The sequence below is a fragment of the Vulpes vulpes genome, chromosome 7 (genome assembly GCF_048418805.1).
Source record: "Vulpes vulpes isolate BD-2025 chromosome 7, VulVul3, whole genome shotgun sequence".
Lineage (NCBI taxonomy): Eukaryota > Metazoa > Chordata > Mammalia > Carnivora > Canidae > Vulpes > Vulpes vulpes.
In genome coordinates, this window is record NC_132786.1 from 91,480,142 (window position 1) to 91,498,975 (window position 18,834).

Here is an 18,834-nt window from a genome sequence, read left to right on the forward strand (position 1 = left end):
GGAATCATTATCACCAGTGCAGTTTTTAACATCCTATATACTTATACGCCAATTTGAAGGCATTTTCTGTAGGTCTAGGAGGATGGTGGAGAAGTGTGAAGTTGGCAAGTGGTTGAGCTGTTCCAGTGTGAGTCAAAACACTGCTGACTTTAAATGGCACAGTCACACGGAATGAGGTAGCTAAGAAAACACTCTCGCCTTGGTAACTAATTTAGTAATTATTATTTTTTTAATAGCTTTAAAGCTTTAGTGGTAAAGAATTAAGTAAACACTATTGATAAATGGTTAATCATCTCACCAAAGTGCAGCGGGTCCACGGACTCCATTCAGATATCACACAATCCTCAGGGCATGGTAATTTGCATTCTCTAGAGCCCAGGGGCATCTCTTCTGGATCGCAGAAGTAATCTTCTACATGGTCAGAAGGGCCATCTGCTGTGTTCTGCATGCATCTAAAAAAAAACCATACCTATTCAGTGAAGGAACCAGGACAATTAGAACGATGGCCAACCCATAGGATAGGATGGCTCTAAAACATTGTTATGGGGTTGGGAGGTGGGAATGTTTGCATTTAATAAAATTGTCCAAACATGAAGACATAAAAGGATCTCTGCCTCCTATAAATACTGGCAGAGCTTCAGCATGGTATAAAATGGACAATTGCTTCTATCATCATAATCTTTTAAAATTATAGCCACTGTGTGGATTATAGTATGTCTTCCTCTGAAGGAAGAAGGTCTTTAAAAAATAAAAAGATTATTTATTTATTTTTCATGAGAAACACACAGAGAGAGGCAGACATGGGCAGAAGGAGAAGCAGGCTCCCTGCAGGAAGCCGACGTGGGGCTCAATCTTGGGGCTCCGAGATCACGCCCCAAGCCAAAGGTAGAGGCTCAACTGCTGAGCCATTCAGGTGTCCCAAAGAGGGCCTTTTATACTCGTGTATGATGCAGCAACTAATGAGGAATGGTCCACAGAGATTCACTGAGGGGCTTATTTTTGGAAATGGCAGATTCCATAGAGAAGGTAGATTCATAGATGATGGAAGATGAGGCACACTGAACTTTCCTAGAGGTTTCATGAAATATTTTCTAAAGTAATTGATGGAATTTATCAAGTTGTTTTGTCACTGAAAAGTAATATTAGCCTCCTATATGCTGATAACTTTAAAAGAAAGGCAGAAGCGAAAATACAATTATAGTAATAATAATAGCACAAATTCTCTAAATATGGTTGTTAGAATCTTTCATATATCTTGGCCTTTTTAAATTGGTAGTTTTCTTCTTAACAGAACAGATTCAACCACCTTATATGTTTCATTCTTTTGTAAGCAGTCATGGAAGTCTCGCTTACTTATCTCTTAGGGATCTAATTAACGTGGTTAGTACCAGACTTCACTCTTAGCATAATTAATAATCTCTCGAGGCACTTTTCTAGTGGAAGGGAAAAACTTTATCCCTCATCTATAACTCAGAGAAGGTCAATCAAAGTAATGGGTTTGGGAAGAGAATGCATTGCTAGAGCTAAAAGCAGGCTTGAGTTCTTAAGCCTCTCAAACCCATTGCCATGTTTTAAACTCTAGGTTAAATTACATTATCAATTAAACCTGGAATCTCACCGTTTCCAAGGATTTACACTCAGTGGGGACTTTGCATCTTTATAAATCTCCTCTGCAGAAATACCTTTCTATACAGTGCTGCCCAATTTAAGAGAAATGTTGTTTTCCTATGGGATACATTTAATGACTGGAAAACTGTGCTGTTGCTTATGTCTTAATTGGGTTTGTAGTCTGAAAAAAATACTTCTACAAAAACCCACCTCTGCACTTTTTGGTGTGGATGGATAAAAATAGGAAAGAGAGACCACAAAAATATGCAGAGGCAGGTATTTATTTGATTTCATTGCTAAAGAAAAAATTATAAATTTCTTTGGGAGACTTTCAGTTTCCCAGGAAAAAGTTCTCTCTTCAGTGGCATTTAAAAAATATTCTGTTGATGGCAACTTTGAGAGGATGTGGAGCAGCTTTGAGATGACATGGAACAGAATTTAATGCTCAAAAGATAAGTTTGTCACTAAGAAAAGATTGTATTCATGGTAGTCATTGACACAGGGTACAAGGATTAACTTGCAAAATTACCTATTGATCCAGAGTTAAAGACAGATGTTCAATACTCTTTTAAGTAGTTATGTACATAAAACTACATTTTCACACGCTTTTCTCCTTTAATTTTTTATTACATAGCTAATTCATTCAGCTTAGGAAAATCAGAAGAAACAAACAAAAACAAAAAATCACTCAGAGAAAACCACTCTTTAAAGACTATTTATTCTATTTAAGCATATATTTCATTTCATAAAATAGAGCAAATTTTGTATACTATTTGTACCATTTAAAAAACCAATAATATGAACATCTTTTCCTGTCACCAACTATTTTCCTAAGATATAATTCTTTTTTTAAGAATGATTTACTTAGGCAGCCCGGGGGGCTCAGCAGTTTAGCTCCGCCTTCAGCCCAGGGCAGGCTTAATCCTGGAGACCTGGGATTGAGACCCATGTCGGGCTCCCTGCATAGAGCCTGCTTCTCCCTCTGCCTGTGTCTGCCCCCCCGCTCTCTCTCTGTGTGTCTCTAATAGATAAATAAAATCTTTAAAAAATGATTTACTTATTTGAGGGGGGAGGGATAGAGGGAAGAGAGAACTCAAGCCAACTCTTATTCTTGCTCAGCAACTCAGGGCTTGATCTCATGAGCCTGAAATCAGGACAGGAGCCCAAACCAGGAGTCAGGTGCCTAACCGACTGTGCAACCCAGGTGCCCCAACGAAGGTATAATTTTTAATGACTATATTTGAATTCCATCACTTCAATATGCCACGATTGTTAAAAATGGCCTTATTGTTGATATTCAAATTATTTATGTTTTATTTACTTTATTTGGTATTAGTTTTTAAAATCACTCTAGAATACAGAATCAAGATTCACATCAGGTTTTCAGCACAAAGGAAAGCACTAAAGCACTTTAAGTTCATTTGCTTTCCTCCAAATTCTTGGCCTTTCTCCTTTCCACAGGACAAGGAATTATGCTGTGAGAAAAATTGAACCGTATTAGAAATACATAGTTCAGAACCAAGCTGGAGGCAAAGCGCAGGGCCTGAGGCCCGTCATAGGTATGACAGTAAGGGGGTATATTGTCTGCAGAGAATTCAAAAGCAACAATAAAGATAATCAAATCTCTTGCTCTTTATTACCTGTTTTTTATTATCACCATGTGCTAGAAATTCTTAAAAAAAAAATGTCTGTGAAAAATATCCCTTCCCACCAGGAAAAATCACTTCTGCCACCAGCCTTTGATATGTCATATAATCCTAAAAGAAAAAGAATGACACTGGATAAATTGGTACTTGCTCTCTTATAGACTCTTCTATCCTGAAATGTCACTCAATGCTTGCATATAAGCAAGACATTTTGACCTTAATTAGCAGAGAATAAGGTTAGAGAGGTTTACTACTCAATCAGTAACAAATAGAAACATTACATGATCAAAGATCACAATCAATACTGACCTTCCCTTTTCTCTATTGACATTAAAGATGTTTACTGAGAAAATGAATAGATCTCAAAAGTTACTTTGGTTAGGATGTATTTGGAAATGTTGAGAGTATTATTTATAAAGCAAAAAAAAAAAAGCACGTACACAGATCATTGAAGAGAAAATTGAAAGAAACAGTATTATAATTTTTCTTACTAATGAAAAACCCAATTTGATCAAAATATTTTTATAAGGAAAATATTTTTAAATTTGGAGGAGAAATTTTGAATTTGCAAGGGAATGGTGGAAAATGGAATCTCTGTCTTTTCCCTATGTTTCCCTATCAACTTGTTACCTTCTAATCGCTCATCTACCTTTATTAAGTTCCTCAGAAAAATAGCTTAAGAATTCAGAGGGCTTGTGAAAAAGAAAAATTATTTTTATTGGAAGCAAATTATACAGTGTGCCAAAGTTTTACGATATAAATGTTAATTCACTCTATTTTTCTATTGAGAAACATAAATCTTAAATTCATGAAAAGTTAGGTCATGAGTAGCAGTGGGCTTGTCCACTAGATAAGTCGTCAAATTCTGTATGTTTTTACACATGTTTTTACGGTGTATCACTCGGCAGGGTTAGAAGAAACTGGTATAAAGAGTGACAACTCTGTCACTTTACTAGATGAGTGTTCTTGGTAAATTACTCAGTACTTCTGAATCTACTCCACAAAGTAGAGATAATAAAACCTCATAGACTTGTTTTGTAGGGTTCCAGAGCCCTTAAGAGTCATATACAGATACTGGAGGGAAAATTTAATGAGTATCAAAATTGTATTAGGGGTTAGGAAATTTCTAGAAATATGACAAGGTCTCTGTTTGGAGAAAATTATAGAGTTTAATAAAAACAACAGACGGTAAATGGATCTTTTCAAAACAATGAGGGGGAAGTGGGGTACTGTACAGCAACACCACTCAACAGAACTTTCTGTGATGATGGAAATGCTCTATAGTTCTGCTGTCTGACAGCATAGCTATTAGCCCCCTCAGCTATTGAGCACTTGAAATATGTCCAGCGTGGCTGAGGAAACATATTTTCAATTTAATTTAATTTTAACTAGTTTAAATTTAAAGTGAAATAGCCACCACGTGGCTGGTGGTTGCCTCCTGGGTGGCATGGTCATAGAACAAATGAGCAGCACTGAGTATTAGGAAAGCTTCCTGGAGGAGGTGGGAATATTCAAAAGTTAGCCATTTGAATGACACAAAGGAGCAAGGGTTTATCACAGATTATCACTAAAAAGCAGACAGAAATCTTTTTGGCTTTTAAGAACAAAGTTTTTGGGGTTGGAAAAATTTGCATTCATTCAGCTTGCATTCACTATGAGGATCCTTCTCTTCAGGAGGACCTTCAAGTGAGGCTTCCTGTCAGGAGGCCCAGTGTGACAACTTGCTGCTTGAAGCAGATGCCCTTAGAATATTCCATGAACACAGATTCCCTGGAAATTAAAGAGAGTTTAATGCAGGAGGCCAGGGAGGAGTGAGAGCCCCACGCTGGCCTACATGAGGCTGGGAGGTGGTAGTGTGTTCTGTTTCTGCACAATGAGGCTCACCCTTACCTCACTTTTCGGGTTTGCACACCCTCTCCACAGTTATCTCGCATGTTGACAAAGGTCACTTTGCAGATGCTCCATGGCTCTGTGACCCATATGTACTGGTTGCAGTCGCTGTGGCAAGGGACGACTTCATACACCTGAAACACACACAGTTTTCTGGGATTTCTCCTCAGGGAACCCGCTGAGAGTGGGCAGGGGCACGGAACATCACAACAAACATTGTATTCTTGTTGCACTATTTTCACTCCTCTCCTTTATTGTTCATTATTCTAAGATGGGAATATAGAAACTCTCTTGAGAGTTCTAGTAGTAAAAGGCTAGCTGTGTTGTATTCCCTTGGTCCTATATTACATGACAGTGGTACATCTGACCCAATGGAGCACACGGGACATATTGGGTACGTTCCTGTACTGATCCTCACCACGCAGTGCTGATTTCATGGGCCATCTATCTTGTTCACGGTGTTGTGTGTCTTCAATACTTAGGCCAGAGTGCTCGTATGTTAGGTCTTCTATAGAGATTTGTTGGATAGATGAATGAATAAATGAATTAATGAATTAAATGAGCATATAAAAGTAACTGTTTTCAAAGAAATATAACTTGGCCTGTTTTCCAAGTGAATGTATAGAGCAATAAGAATTTGTATATTTTTTGCATTCCATATGTAAAACTCAATTAGATGATAACAAGAAACAAAACCATTTAAAAAGTAACCTTCAATCATTTAGGGCTTGGAACCAAGGTCTGAAATTGGCCTCATATTACACAGCTACAGCTCAAAGCAGGGAGCGCCACATGACACAAAGCAAACTGTCTGTGCTTTGGTGTCCATAAAGGCTGAAAGCCTCACATTTAGACTGGTATGTTTGGTTTCAGGATTTTAGAACAATGAACCAATTACTTTTTTTCCTCAATGAGAAGAATGACTAAATCGAGGGAATAAAATAAACCGTAATCCACTGCAACACAGCTGAGTCAACCATTAAAGAAAAATGTCTTTTAAAATAATTTCAAAATCTAGGGTAATTCAACTCTATTTCCTATTTCACACAACACACACACACTAGTGTATGTATATTTTACGTAACTATTTAATTCCAGAAACTATAGATATAAATAGCCCTTTGGTGCTATTCTTTTGTGCAAATTTTAGTGAATGAATAAAGCTGAGCTATTGCAAGTAAGAATAGAGAATATACAGTGCTGGAATAGGAATCCATCATTGTTATACAGGATCACCTTCACATGGGGTACTGTATTAAAATAGGACTAAATACTACCGAGTAAAACATGACCCTACAATTTGTGAGGAAGGGAAACACTGAAGGAGAAATGCATTTCTGCTAATCTTTTGATGGCGCTCATGTGAATCTCCTCCACTGGACTGAATACCAACCAGTTCAGAGCGACTTCCTGCCACCCACCCTCAGCCCACCTGTGCCTTTCCCTTTCCCTCTGAGAAGCATGACAGCATTAACAAGAGGTGTCACTGCCTTGTCAGGGCTGGTGAAGTGAAGCTTGTTCCCCCCACCCCTGAACCTCAGCCCTGATAATAAAGTGAGAAAACACAGGTGGCATGCTGGGCCAGGGGGCACGGTGGATGGGGGTGGGGAACAGCTGCAGAACAAAAATTTTATAGAAAATATGATATTTTCTCCCTGTAAAAGATAAAAGACAATAGCAGGAAATGAAATACATTCTCTGGAGTCGGGAGAAAAAAGGAAAACAAGTAGTAGCCTACCAGGAACCAGGGGGTGTAGGAATTCTTACCTGTGCCTGGGGTGGCATTCAGCAGGATTGAAGAAAAGGGAGAAGAAAAAGATGAGGAAAAAATGTCAGTATGCTGAATGAAAACATTCATATTCTACATTTAAAATATCATTTCATCCACATATAAAAGTCTAATTTTCTTTTTTTTTGGGGGGGGTAAATTATTAGAATATCTTTATTAAGCCTTGGGAGAGAAAAAGCAACTCCTTATTATTGTTTAAAGTTGAAATACATAAATGAGTATTGCAAACTTCATGGTCAAGGAAAAGATTAGATGGGCAGGATGAAGAAATCTTAAGACACTGAGTAGTCCTCAAAATACATACCATATGTATGTATGACTGATGAATGATGGGGGACTGATGAATGATGGCAACTACTCTGTGATGCAAATTGTGAGTGAAATCTATCCATAGACTGCTTGATTAATCTATTGATTTTAATCAATCCATCCATCTACATTTCTTGGGAAATGAGAATTTGCTTCCTCAATTAGAAAATGGTACCTCAAAACCATTTTCAAGTCAATGGACCTCTGATTTTTTTTTTATTGAGGAATGTATAATTGTAGTAAAAAATCCATGTGATTTGCAATTTTCAAAGTTAACACAAACCTTTGCATATTCTTTACTTTCCTAATATTTTGGTGATAAAATCCTAGGAATTTCTTTTTTTAAATGTAGAACATTTGTACTCAGATAGTCAGGAATCTATTACTTCTCATTTTAGCTTTAATTTTTAGTTGTTAATGCCTTGATGTGTCACCAGTAAGCTGATTAATAAGTACCTGAATGTCTCCATCAAACTCTGTATTAAATTTTATCAGAGCTGGAGAGTGACAGAAAAATGGCTTAGGTATAAGACTTTTCATAGCAAAGAAAACTTGGCAGAAGGTCCTGAACCTTTGAAAATTCACTAGTAAAAACAATGCTGAGGCAAACACAGCTCATTTTAATTGAGAGTTTGACTGGCTGTACACACACACACACACACACCCTGAACATTTCTGTAGAATTTCTCTTTATTAGGGCAATGGATCAGAATTTATTACAATTTAAATTTACCAATGGAACTTTAAAATTTCAAAACTTGTAGAAAAATATTTACATTTTAAACCTTGCATTTCAGTTATTTTGTTTCTTTCGGGTTATGTTATCCGAAATTTCTTGTTTGCAAGTATTCAATCTGGCAGGAAAACTCATTCACCAGTAGATGGCAGCAGTGTAGTGTACTAGTCACCTTAAGGGCATATTCAGCAACTTCACTCAGGGATAAAAAAATCAGGATTTTTTTCAGAGAAGTACTTCCTATGGCATTCAATTCTCCACTTTCTTTGTCCTTAATTTCTTTATTCAAAATGTATTTTGATTTTCTCTAGACTGTACCTTTATTTTACTTTATTATTTTTGAAGATCTATTTGGCTTTCTCATGAGATTCACAAAATTGGGCAGCCTTCCATTTAGCAGGTAGAGGGGAACATCCTACAGTTTATCTTTATTATCATTAACAATTTAAGTTAATTTGGGAAGTAAAGTATGTGTACTGGTAAGCAGTGTGTTTGGAGATTAAAATGAGTTTATGTATGCCTGAAACTTATCTACATATTTAAGGTTGGTTTATATATATGACTTGGTTCATTTGATTGTAACAATATAAGTACATATCTTAACATCTACAAATACAATATTAAATTTATTCTTTGTTAGTTCACATATAGGTCAATCATGATAATAATTGTCTATATTTTATATTACATTTGAATTAGTCGTAATTCCCTCTATTAGTCTTTTCATTTTATATCTCCAATAGGACACAAGTAACAACTATTAACTGCAGCTAATGAAGTGAGCATACAAAAATAAAATAAAGTTCCAAATAAAATTCAAAAGGTCAAAGACTAAATTGGTAGATAGCGTTGGTACACTGACTTTGAGGTCATCTTTATTTTTCTTTTTTCTTAACTTATTTTATATCAAGCAAATTTAAATGAACATTCAATATATATTTCCTAGTTTTATTTTTTTAGAGAGGGTGAGAGTGTGAAGGGGCAGAGGGAGAGGGAGAGAGAGAATCTTAAGCAGGCTCCACACTCAGCGTGGAGCCCAACGAGGGGCTCCATGTTACTACCTACCCTGAGATCATGACCTAAGTTGAAATTAAGAGTTGGACACTCAACCAACTGAGCCATCCAGGAAGTACCCCTCCACCTTTATTATTTCGAGAAGGAAAGATAGAGGGATGAGAGAGGGAGGGAGAGATAGTGAGAGTGTGTGTGTGTGTGTGTGTGTGTGTGTGTGTGAGAGAGAGAGATTTCCTAGTTTCAGACCCAAATCCAAATACTTTCTTTCATTTTAATTTAAGTAGTTGGTAATTGAGATATCTTTTCTGAGAGTCTAGGGGAACTATAATAATGAGACAATCTTGCTCTTAGCACACAGCTAGATACAATTTTATGATATTATTTTAAAGGTAGGTGTCATTTTAATTTCCACTTAATTATACTCATATGCATGTACATGCAAGGTACTAAATCTCCTAATGCAAAGATAATATATCTGATTTGGGATTTTAACAACATACCTCTATTTACTCAGGCATTCTAAGGATTAAATGGGTTAAATGTCTTACTCAGGGTTATTATTTATTCTCCATTTTGGAGAAAAAAATAGATTTGTGAATCTAAATAATACGTTAATTAAAATCAATGGTAGAGAATACCTGGTTGACATGGTCCAGCTTGGGGCAAGGCCTCCCTCCATTATATGGTTTCTCACGCAACCATTTAGAACGAACCTTCACACCACTTCCACAGGACTTACTGCAGCGAGACCAGTTGGACCACTCACTGAGCTTGCAATCGGAAGGACAAGGGATGATGCAGGCCTCTTCAATGTAACCTGCATGAAAAAAAATCAGATGAGAGCCATCTTCTCCACATGTCACTTGCCCACTACCACCCACCATTCTAGCTCACTTAGAAGGTCCAAGTTTGACTTGACAGCAACATGCAAATGCAAAGATGTCTGCGTTGTTAGAGACTGAAATTCTGCAGGAAAATGACACATACATACAGCGACTCTGTTAAAATAACAGCTGAGCAGCTGCCATATGATCTGCTTAGGATTCATGCTCACCATATTTCAGCATTTCTGACTTTCTGACAGCTCGTGTTTAATTGACAATAACCTGTCTGCTGCTATATCGTTCTCATGCTGTCAGAATGATACATTAAAAAAATTATAACAGTTTTCTGTAAAATTCTGTCTGTTAATGTCACACAAGTCCAAGTGTTTGAGTCCATGCAATGTTCTTCCTCAAGAAGAAAGACAGACCCTCTCAATCAACATCCAAAAGGAACCATTTAACTTAGCACCTTATGTTTCCCCTTCTTTGCAAATCAGATATGGAGAAGAAAAATGAAGGATGTTAAATAAATAATGTCTCATAATTTTTAGTGCTGTCAATTTAAAAAACAATTTCACATCTTATATTCATTTGATTCTCTTGAAAATCTTATAAATGTATTGGATACATATTGATATACTATTGGACAGATAGGAAAACAAATGCAGAAAGATAATTGACAAGTGGAGGATCACACAGTAAAAGATGGGGTCTAGTCCAGCACTCATTCCATCAAATCACACAGTCAATTAACTTAATAGTCTACAGATGTGATTTGAGAAATGGGTGCATTTTCCTGGAACAGTCCCTTATTACCAAGTTGGCATTTCAAATATCAATTTATCACTTGTAATATACTCTCCAGGCAAATACATGGAAAAAGCTAAATTTCCTGCAGTCAAGAGTCAAAAGCATAGTTGTTCTGTGTAATACTCTGATATGCAGAGGGTTTGTTCTTATACCATTTTACATCAGCCATCAAGGATTCAATTTTGAAAATGATAATATAAACAACTTGTACTAGGGGACTCTAGGTAGATTACAATTTTGTTTTTGAAATATAATTTATATACGATAAAAATCAGCTCATGACTCAGTTTTTAATATATTCACCAAGTCATACAATCATCACCATTATCTAATTTTAGAACATTTCCATTGCCACAAAAAGAAACCCTCTAGCCATTAGCAGTTACCTCTCATTTTCTCCTCCCCCATTACCTGGCAACCACTCATCTACTTTCTGTCCATGAGAATGCACCTATTCTGGACATTTCCTAAAATGAAATCAAACATTATGTGGCTTTTCTCGATTGGCTTATTTTACTTAGTATAATGTTTTCAGGATTCATCTTTGTGAGGGTTCAAGCATGTGTTAGTACTTCATTCCTTTTTATGACTGAATAGTGTTCCATTGAATGGACAGATCATATTTTGTTTATCCACTCATTAGTGTATGGGTATTTTAGTTGTTTCCCTATTTTGTATATTATGAATAATGCTGCTGTGAACATTTGTGTATAGGTTTCTGTGTGGACATGCTTTTAATTTTCATGGGCATATATCTAGGAGTGGAATTGCTGGGTCATATGATAACTATATTTAACTTTTTGAGGAAGTGCCAAACTGTTTTCCAAAGCACATCATTTTACACCACCATTAGCAAGGTATAACTGTCTTAATCTCTACATTTGTCAAAACATGTCTTTTTTATTTTAGTATTCTTTGAAGAAAAAAAGTTGTAACTGTCAATGAGCCCAATTTACCTATTTATTTTTTTCTTTGAGAGCTTGGGCTCTGATGTCACATCTAGGAAACCATTACCCAATCTGAGGTAATTCAGATTTGCACCTATGTTTTCTTCTAGGGATTTTAGAGTTTTAACTCTCACATTCAGGTATGTGATTCACTTAATATTTGTATATGGTAAAAGTTGTAAGGGGGTCCAACTTCATTCATTTGTATGTGATTAGCAAGTTATACCAGGCCCATTTGTTGAAAATACTATTTTTTATACATTGAATTATTTTGCTGAAAATCAGTTGACCACAAATGTAAAAGTTAATGTCTGGATTCTAAACGTCATTCCATTGATCGTTATGCTAATACCACACCATCTTGAGTACTGTAACTTTGTAGTAAGGTTTGAAGTCAGGATGCGTGAGTCCTCCTACTTTATTCTTATTTTTCAAGATAATTTTAGCTTTTTTGGGTCCCTTGCATTTCCATATGCAAAATCTAAGGTAATTTTAGAATCAGCTTGTCAATTTTCACTCAGAACGGCAGCTAGGATTTTGATAGGAATTGTGTTGAAGAGCTCGATCAATTGCCACCTTAACAATTCAGATACATGGGAATACTTTGCATTTATTTAGGTCTGTAATTTCTTTCAATGTAGTTTTTGAGGATACATCTTGAACTTCTTTTGCTAAATTTATTCCTAAGTATTTCATTCTTTTTATTGTAGGCAGATTCATAAGAGAATCAGCAAACACTGATTTATTTTATTATTGTGAAACAAGACCACCTAAAAACCAATATGACAAATTTAACCTATAAGCTTGTGACCAAAATATTCTGTTAAGAAGTGTTAAAAAGCTAGCCAGTTATTACACAATATTTCCTAGCCTTGCCTTTTCATAAATTACCTAGAACACATGCTAAAAGTACAGGTTTCCAGCAACCCCAGACATCATGATACAGTTCACTTGGGATAGGGTCTCACTTTTGGAAATTTAATATATTGTGTTTATTCAGCAGTCCCTCTTTCTTTATTGAAATTTTTTTATCAAGGTAATTTTGGATTCACATATAATTGTAAGAAATAATGGAGATGGAGAAGTCCACTGTCTACTTACCCCAGTTTCTTACAATAGTCAACTACAGTATAATTTCAATCAAGATACTGAGATTGATATAATCTACTGAGTTTATTCAGGTTTCACCAGTCAAACATGTACTCTTTTATGCATGGATAAGTGTGTAGGACAGAAATTAGGGAATGCTGTCATAAGACACAGGCAGAACCAGTAGAATCTGGATGAGAAGTAGATTTATAGCTTATCTTTATATATATTATCTCCTGTGTTTCTGCCAAAGATACACATCAGCTGTTTTAGTATCCATACACAAAAGTGCATCTTTTGTGCAATTTCATAAGTATGAAGTTCATTGAATACACACATGAACACAGATCCCTCTTTTGTTCCCCCTTCCAATCACTATCCCTTCCCATATATGCAACCACTATCCTGATTTCTCACAATGCAGAACTGTTGTACTTTTGAAAAACTTCATGTAAATGGAATCATACAGTGTTTACTCATGTGTGCAAGCTTTCGTTCATTCTAAAATGTGGTGTGAGATTCATCCATATTGTTGCATGCTGTTGAAGACCATTCTAATTAACATATAGAATTCTGTGGTATAAAAATATTATGGCTTATTTTTTCATCCTTATTTATTTATGATGAATTGTGTATATTTTCTAATGTGGAGCTATTGCTAACAGTATTGCTATGAACATTCTAGAATATGCCTTTTGGTGAACATATGTATGCACTTTTGCTGGAAGTATTCATAGAAGTGAATTTGATGCATCAGAAGATATGCGTATTATATTATCTAATTTTAAGTAAAGTATATAAAAAGTTGGTTTTTAAAAGACTTTATTTATTTATTTGAGAGAGTAAGAGCACAAGTAAGGAAGAGGAGCAGAGGGAGAAGGAGAGGCAGACTCCACGCCGAACATGGAGCCCGATATGGCACTCGATCTTACTACCCTGAGATCATGATCTGAACCGAAATTGAGAGTCAGGTGCTTCACCAACTGAGCCACTCAAGTAACCCTGTTGTTTTTATTAAAGATAGGATTGCAAATTTGGCATGAAGAGCAGGGTGAAATGAAAGAATTTTTAGAAGTGTATAAAATAGTCTCAGGTAACCAAGAGGGCAGAGGTGCCAGTTGGGTCTTTGTCAGTTGTGGAACACTGAAGATAGAAAAGAGATGTCCATGCTACGTTTTGAATGTACTTCTGGCATTTAGAAGGCTTCTGGGCTATTAATAATGATGTAGAGAAAAGTCCAAAGGACTGAGGTACCTTATGGCAGTGTTTACCAAAATTTTGAAAAGCATAACTTCTTCAAATACACGGTAGAGTCTACTTACATCTTATACTTTGACTTTATTATGGTTTGAGGTGGGAAAACAAGCCCATCTCACTATTTTGAGTTGCAACAAATTTCAAATTCCATTTTCTTTTCAGACAGTAGTTTAGAAAATGAATTTATCTAAACCAGTAGGAGATACTTAAAAATGTAACCCTTGAAAAGGTCAGTAATAATTCATTTTGTATTTCAAAGTAATAGTTTATGAAACTGAATCAAGCTGTAGAAATGTCTAAAGTCAACGGCATTTCAAATCAATGGCATTCTGTGGCCAAACTACTTAATGCTTGCAAAAAAGTATATATATTTTAAAAATCCCAATTATTTCCAAATATTATCAATAGCTTAGGCAAAGGACACTAGTATTTCAGAGGTAATTATTTTACTATTTTATTTTTTAAGGTTTTTATTTAAATTCCAGTTCATTAACATACAGTATAATTCAAGTGTACAATATAGTGATTCAACACTTCCATACATCACCCAGTACTCATCACAACTAGTGTACTCCTTGAGCCCAATCACCTATTTAACCAGTCCCCCCACAAACCTCTCCTCTGGTAGAACAAACCATCAGTTTGTTCTCTATAGTTAAAGGTCTGTTTCTTGGTTTGCTTCTCTCTTTCTTTCTCTCTTTTATCCCATCATTCATTTGTTTCATTTCTTAAATTCTACATATGATTGAAATCATATGACATTTGTCTTTCTCTGCCTGACTTATTTCATTTAGCATAATCCTCTCTAGCTTCATCCAGGCCTTTGCAAGATCTCATTTCTTTTTCATAGCTGAGTAATATACCTGTGCGTGCATGTACATGTGTGGTTGTGTGTAAACTACATCTTTTTTTATCCATTCATCAGTCAGTGGATACTTGGGAGGTTTCCATAATTTGGCTATTGTGAATAATGTTGCTATAAACACTGAGGTGCACATGTCCCTTTGATTTTTGTATTCCTTGGGTAAATACCTAGTGGTACAATTGCTGGTTTGCGGGATAGTTCTATTTTTAAGTTTTTGAGGAATCTCCATACTATTTTTCAAAGTGGTTGCACCAGTTTGCATTCCCATCAACTGGGCAAGAGGGTTCCCTTTTTCTCTACATCCTCGCCAACACTTGTTGCTTGTGTTATTGATTTTAGCAATTCTGACAGGTATGAGGTGAGATCTCACTGTAATTTTGATTTGTATTTCCCTGATGATCATTGATACTGAGCATCTTTTCATATGTCTGTTGGCCACCTTTATGTATGTCTCCTTTTGAAAAATGTCTATTTATGTCTTCTGCCCACTTTTTTTTTGGGGGGGGGGTAGGGGGTTGAGAGGAAAGGGCAGAAGGAGAAGAAGAGAGAGAATTCTAAGCAGGCTCCACACCTAGCACAGATCCCGATGTGGAGCCTGATCCCATAACTCTAAGACCATGACCCTAGCTGAAACCCAACCAACTGAGCCACCCAGGCATCCCTCTCCTGCCCACTTTTTAATTGGATTATTGTTTTTTGGGGGGTGTTGACTTTTATAAGTTCTTTATATATTTTGGACTTTAATCTTTTATCAGTTATGTCATTTGCAAATATCTTCCTCCATTCTATAGATTATCTTTCAGTTTTGTTGTTTCCTTCACTGTGCAGAAGCTTTTTATTTTGACGTAGTCCCAATAGTTCATTTTTGCTTTTGTTTCCCTTGCTTTATGACACCTATCTAGAAAGAAGCTGCTATCGCTGGTGTCAAAGAGGTTACTGTCTGTGCCCTCCTCTAAGATTTTTATGGTTTCAGGTCTTACATTTAGGTCTTTAACCCACTTTGAATTTGTTTTGTGTATAGTGTGAGAAAGTAGTCCAGTTTCATTCTTTTGCATGTTGCTGTCCAGATTTCCCAACACCATTTGCTGAAGAGACTTTTTCTCATTGGATATTCTTTCCTGCTTTATGGAAGATTAGTTGACCATATATTTGTGGGTTCATTTCTGAGTTTTCTGTTCTGTTCTATTGAACTATGTGTCTATTTTTGTGCCAGTACCACACTGTTTTTTTTTTTTAACTATACATTTGAATTTTATTTTTATTTTTTTTTTAATTTTTATTTATTTATGATAGTCACAGAGAGAGAGAGAGAGAGAGAGAGAGGCACAAACACAGGCAGAGGGAGAAGCAGGCTCCATGCACTGGAAGCCCGACGTGGGATTCGATCCCGGGTCTCCAGGATCGCGCCCTGGGCCAAAGGCAGGCGCCAAACCGCTGCGCCACCCAGGGATCCCCAGTACCACACTGTTTTGATCACTAGAGCTGTGCAATATAACTTGAAGTCCGGAATTGTGATGCCTCCAGCTTTGTTCTTCTTTTTCAAGGTTGCTTTGGCTATTCAGGGTCTTTTATGGTCCCATACAAATTTTAGGATTATTTGTTATAGTTCTGTGAAAAATACTATTCATATTTTGTTAGGCATTGCATTAAACGTGTAGACTGCTTTGAGAAGTATAGACATTTTCATAATATTTGTTCCTCCAATCCATAAGTAGGGAACATCTTTCCGTTTCTTTGTGTCATCTTCAATTTCCTTCACCAGTGTTTTATAGTTTTCAGGGTACATGTCTTTTGCCTCTTTGGTTAGGTTTATTCCTAGGTATCTTATGGTTTTTGGTGCAATTGTAAATGGGATTGACTCCGTAATTTCTCTTTCTGCTGCTTCATTGTTGGTGTATAGAAATGCAATAGATTTCTGTATGTTAATTTTGTATGCTGTGACATTACTCAATTTGTGTATCAGTTCTAGCAGTTTTTGGTGAAGTTTCAGGTTTTCTATATAGACTATCATGTCACCTCCAAACAGTAAAAATTTGACTTGTTTCTTGCCAATGTGAATGTCTCTTAGTTCTTTTTATTGTCTGACTGCTGAGACTAGGGCTTCCAGTACTATGTTAAATAACCATAGTAGGAGTGGACATCCTTGTCTTGTTTCTGACCATAGACGAAAAGCTCTCAGTTTTTCCCCACTGAGGATGATATGAAACTGTAGGGTTTTCATATATGGCCCTTATTATGCTAAGGTATGTTCCCCCTATCTCCACTTTGCTGAGGGTTTTTTTTTTTTTTATCACGAATGGATATTGTACTTTGCCAAATGCTTTTTTCTGCATCTATTGAGAGGATCATATAGTTCTTTTCCTTTCTTTTATTAATGCAGTGTATCAGGTTAATTTGCAAATATTGAACCACCCATGCACCCCAGGAATAAATCTCACTTGATTGTGGTGAATGATTTTTTTAATGTATTTTTGGATTCAGTTTGCTAGTATTTATTTATTTTTTTTTTTAATTTTTTATTTATGATAGTCACACACAGAGAGAGAGAGAGGCAGAGACACAGGCAGAGGGAGAAGCAGGCTCCATGCACCGGGAGCCCGACGTGGGACTCGATCCCGGGTCTCCAGGATCGCGCCCTGGGCCAAAGGCAGGCGCCAAACCGCTGCGCCACCCAGGGATCCCAGTTTGCTAGTATTTAATCGAGAATTTTCGCATCCATGTTCATCAGAGATATTGGCCTATAGTTTTCTTTTTAGTGGTCTTTGGTTTAAGTATCAGGGTAATAATGCTGGCCTCACAGAATGCGTTGGGAAGTTTTCCTTCATTTTCTATTTTTTGAAATAGTTTGAGAAGAATAGCTATTAATTCTTCTTTAAAAGTTCTGTAGTATTTGTCTGTGAAACCAGCTGCTCCTGGACTTTTGTTTGTTGAGGGTTTTTTGGTTACTGATTCAATTTTTTTGCTGATTATTGGTCTGTTCAGGTTTTCTATTTCTTCCTGCTTCAGTTTTATATGTCTCTAGGAATTTATCCATTTCTTCCAGGCTGTCCAATTTGTTCGCATATAGTTTTTCATAATATCTTATAACTGTACTTCTGTGGTGTTGATTATTAGTTCTCTCACTTGTGATTTTATTTGAGTCCTTTATCTTTTCTTTTTGATAATTTTGGTTACAGGTGTATCAATTTTAGTAATTTTTTTCAAAGAACCAGCTCCTGGTTTCATTGATCTGTTCTATTGTGGGTTTGTTTTGTTTTGTTTTCTAGTTTCTATATAATTTTTTTTCTTAAAAGATTTTATGTATTTATTCATGAGAAACACAGAGAGAGAGGCAGAGACACAGGCAGAGGGAGAAGCAGACTCCCCACGGGGAGCCAAATGTGGGACTCGATCCCTGAACTCGGGCATCACGCCCTGAGTCAAATGCAGATGCTCAACTGCTGAGCCACCCACGCTTCCCTCTATATCATTTATTTCTGCTCCAAACTTTATTATTTCCTTCCTTTGGTTGGCTTTAGGCTTTGTGTTGTTCTTTTTCTAGTTCCGTGCTGAGCACGGAGCATGATGTTGGGCTTGATCTAAGGACCCTGGGATCATGATGTGAGCTGAAGGTAGATGCTTACCGGACTGAGCCACCTAGGTGCCCCTATTTGATATTTTTCTTGCTTCTTAAGTAGGCCTGTATTACTATATACCTCCCTATTAGAAACACTTTTGCTGTGTCCCAAATATTTTGGACCATTGTGTTTTCATTTTCATTTGTTTCTGTGAACTTTTTAAATTTCTTCTTTGGTTTCCTGGTTGACCTATTCATTGTTTACTAGCATGTTGTTTAACCTCCATGCATTTGTGGAATTTCCAGATTTTTTCTTGTGATTGATTTCTAGTTTCCTAGCATTGTGGTCAGAAAGATGCATGGTATGACTTCAACATTTTTGTACTCATTGAGGCCTGCTTTGTTAATTAATATGTGATCTATTCTAGAGAATGTTTCATATGCACTGGAAAAAATGTGTATTCTCCTGTTTTAGGATGAAATGTTCTGAATAT

At 36.3% G+C, this 18,834-nt stretch overlaps 1 protein-coding gene across 1 annotated transcript in view; it reads right to left on the reverse strand.

The window, feature by feature from the left end:
• The window catches only part of THSD7A (thrombospondin type 1 domain containing 7A), a 421,895-nt gene that overhangs the window by 31,126 nt on the left and 371,935 nt on the right, over positions 1–18,834 (reverse strand). Inside the window, exons 14-17 of the mRNA XM_026003851.2 lie at positions 9,631–9,809; positions 6,912–6,917; positions 5,145–5,278; positions 299–452 (exon numbers count right to left, since the gene is read on the reverse strand). Coding sequence (XP_025859636.2) covers positions 299–452; positions 5,145–5,278; positions 6,912–6,917; positions 9,631–9,809 — 473 coding nt within the window. The remainder of the gene's footprint in view (positions 1–298; positions 453–5,144; positions 5,279–6,911; positions 6,918–9,630; positions 9,810–18,834) is intronic.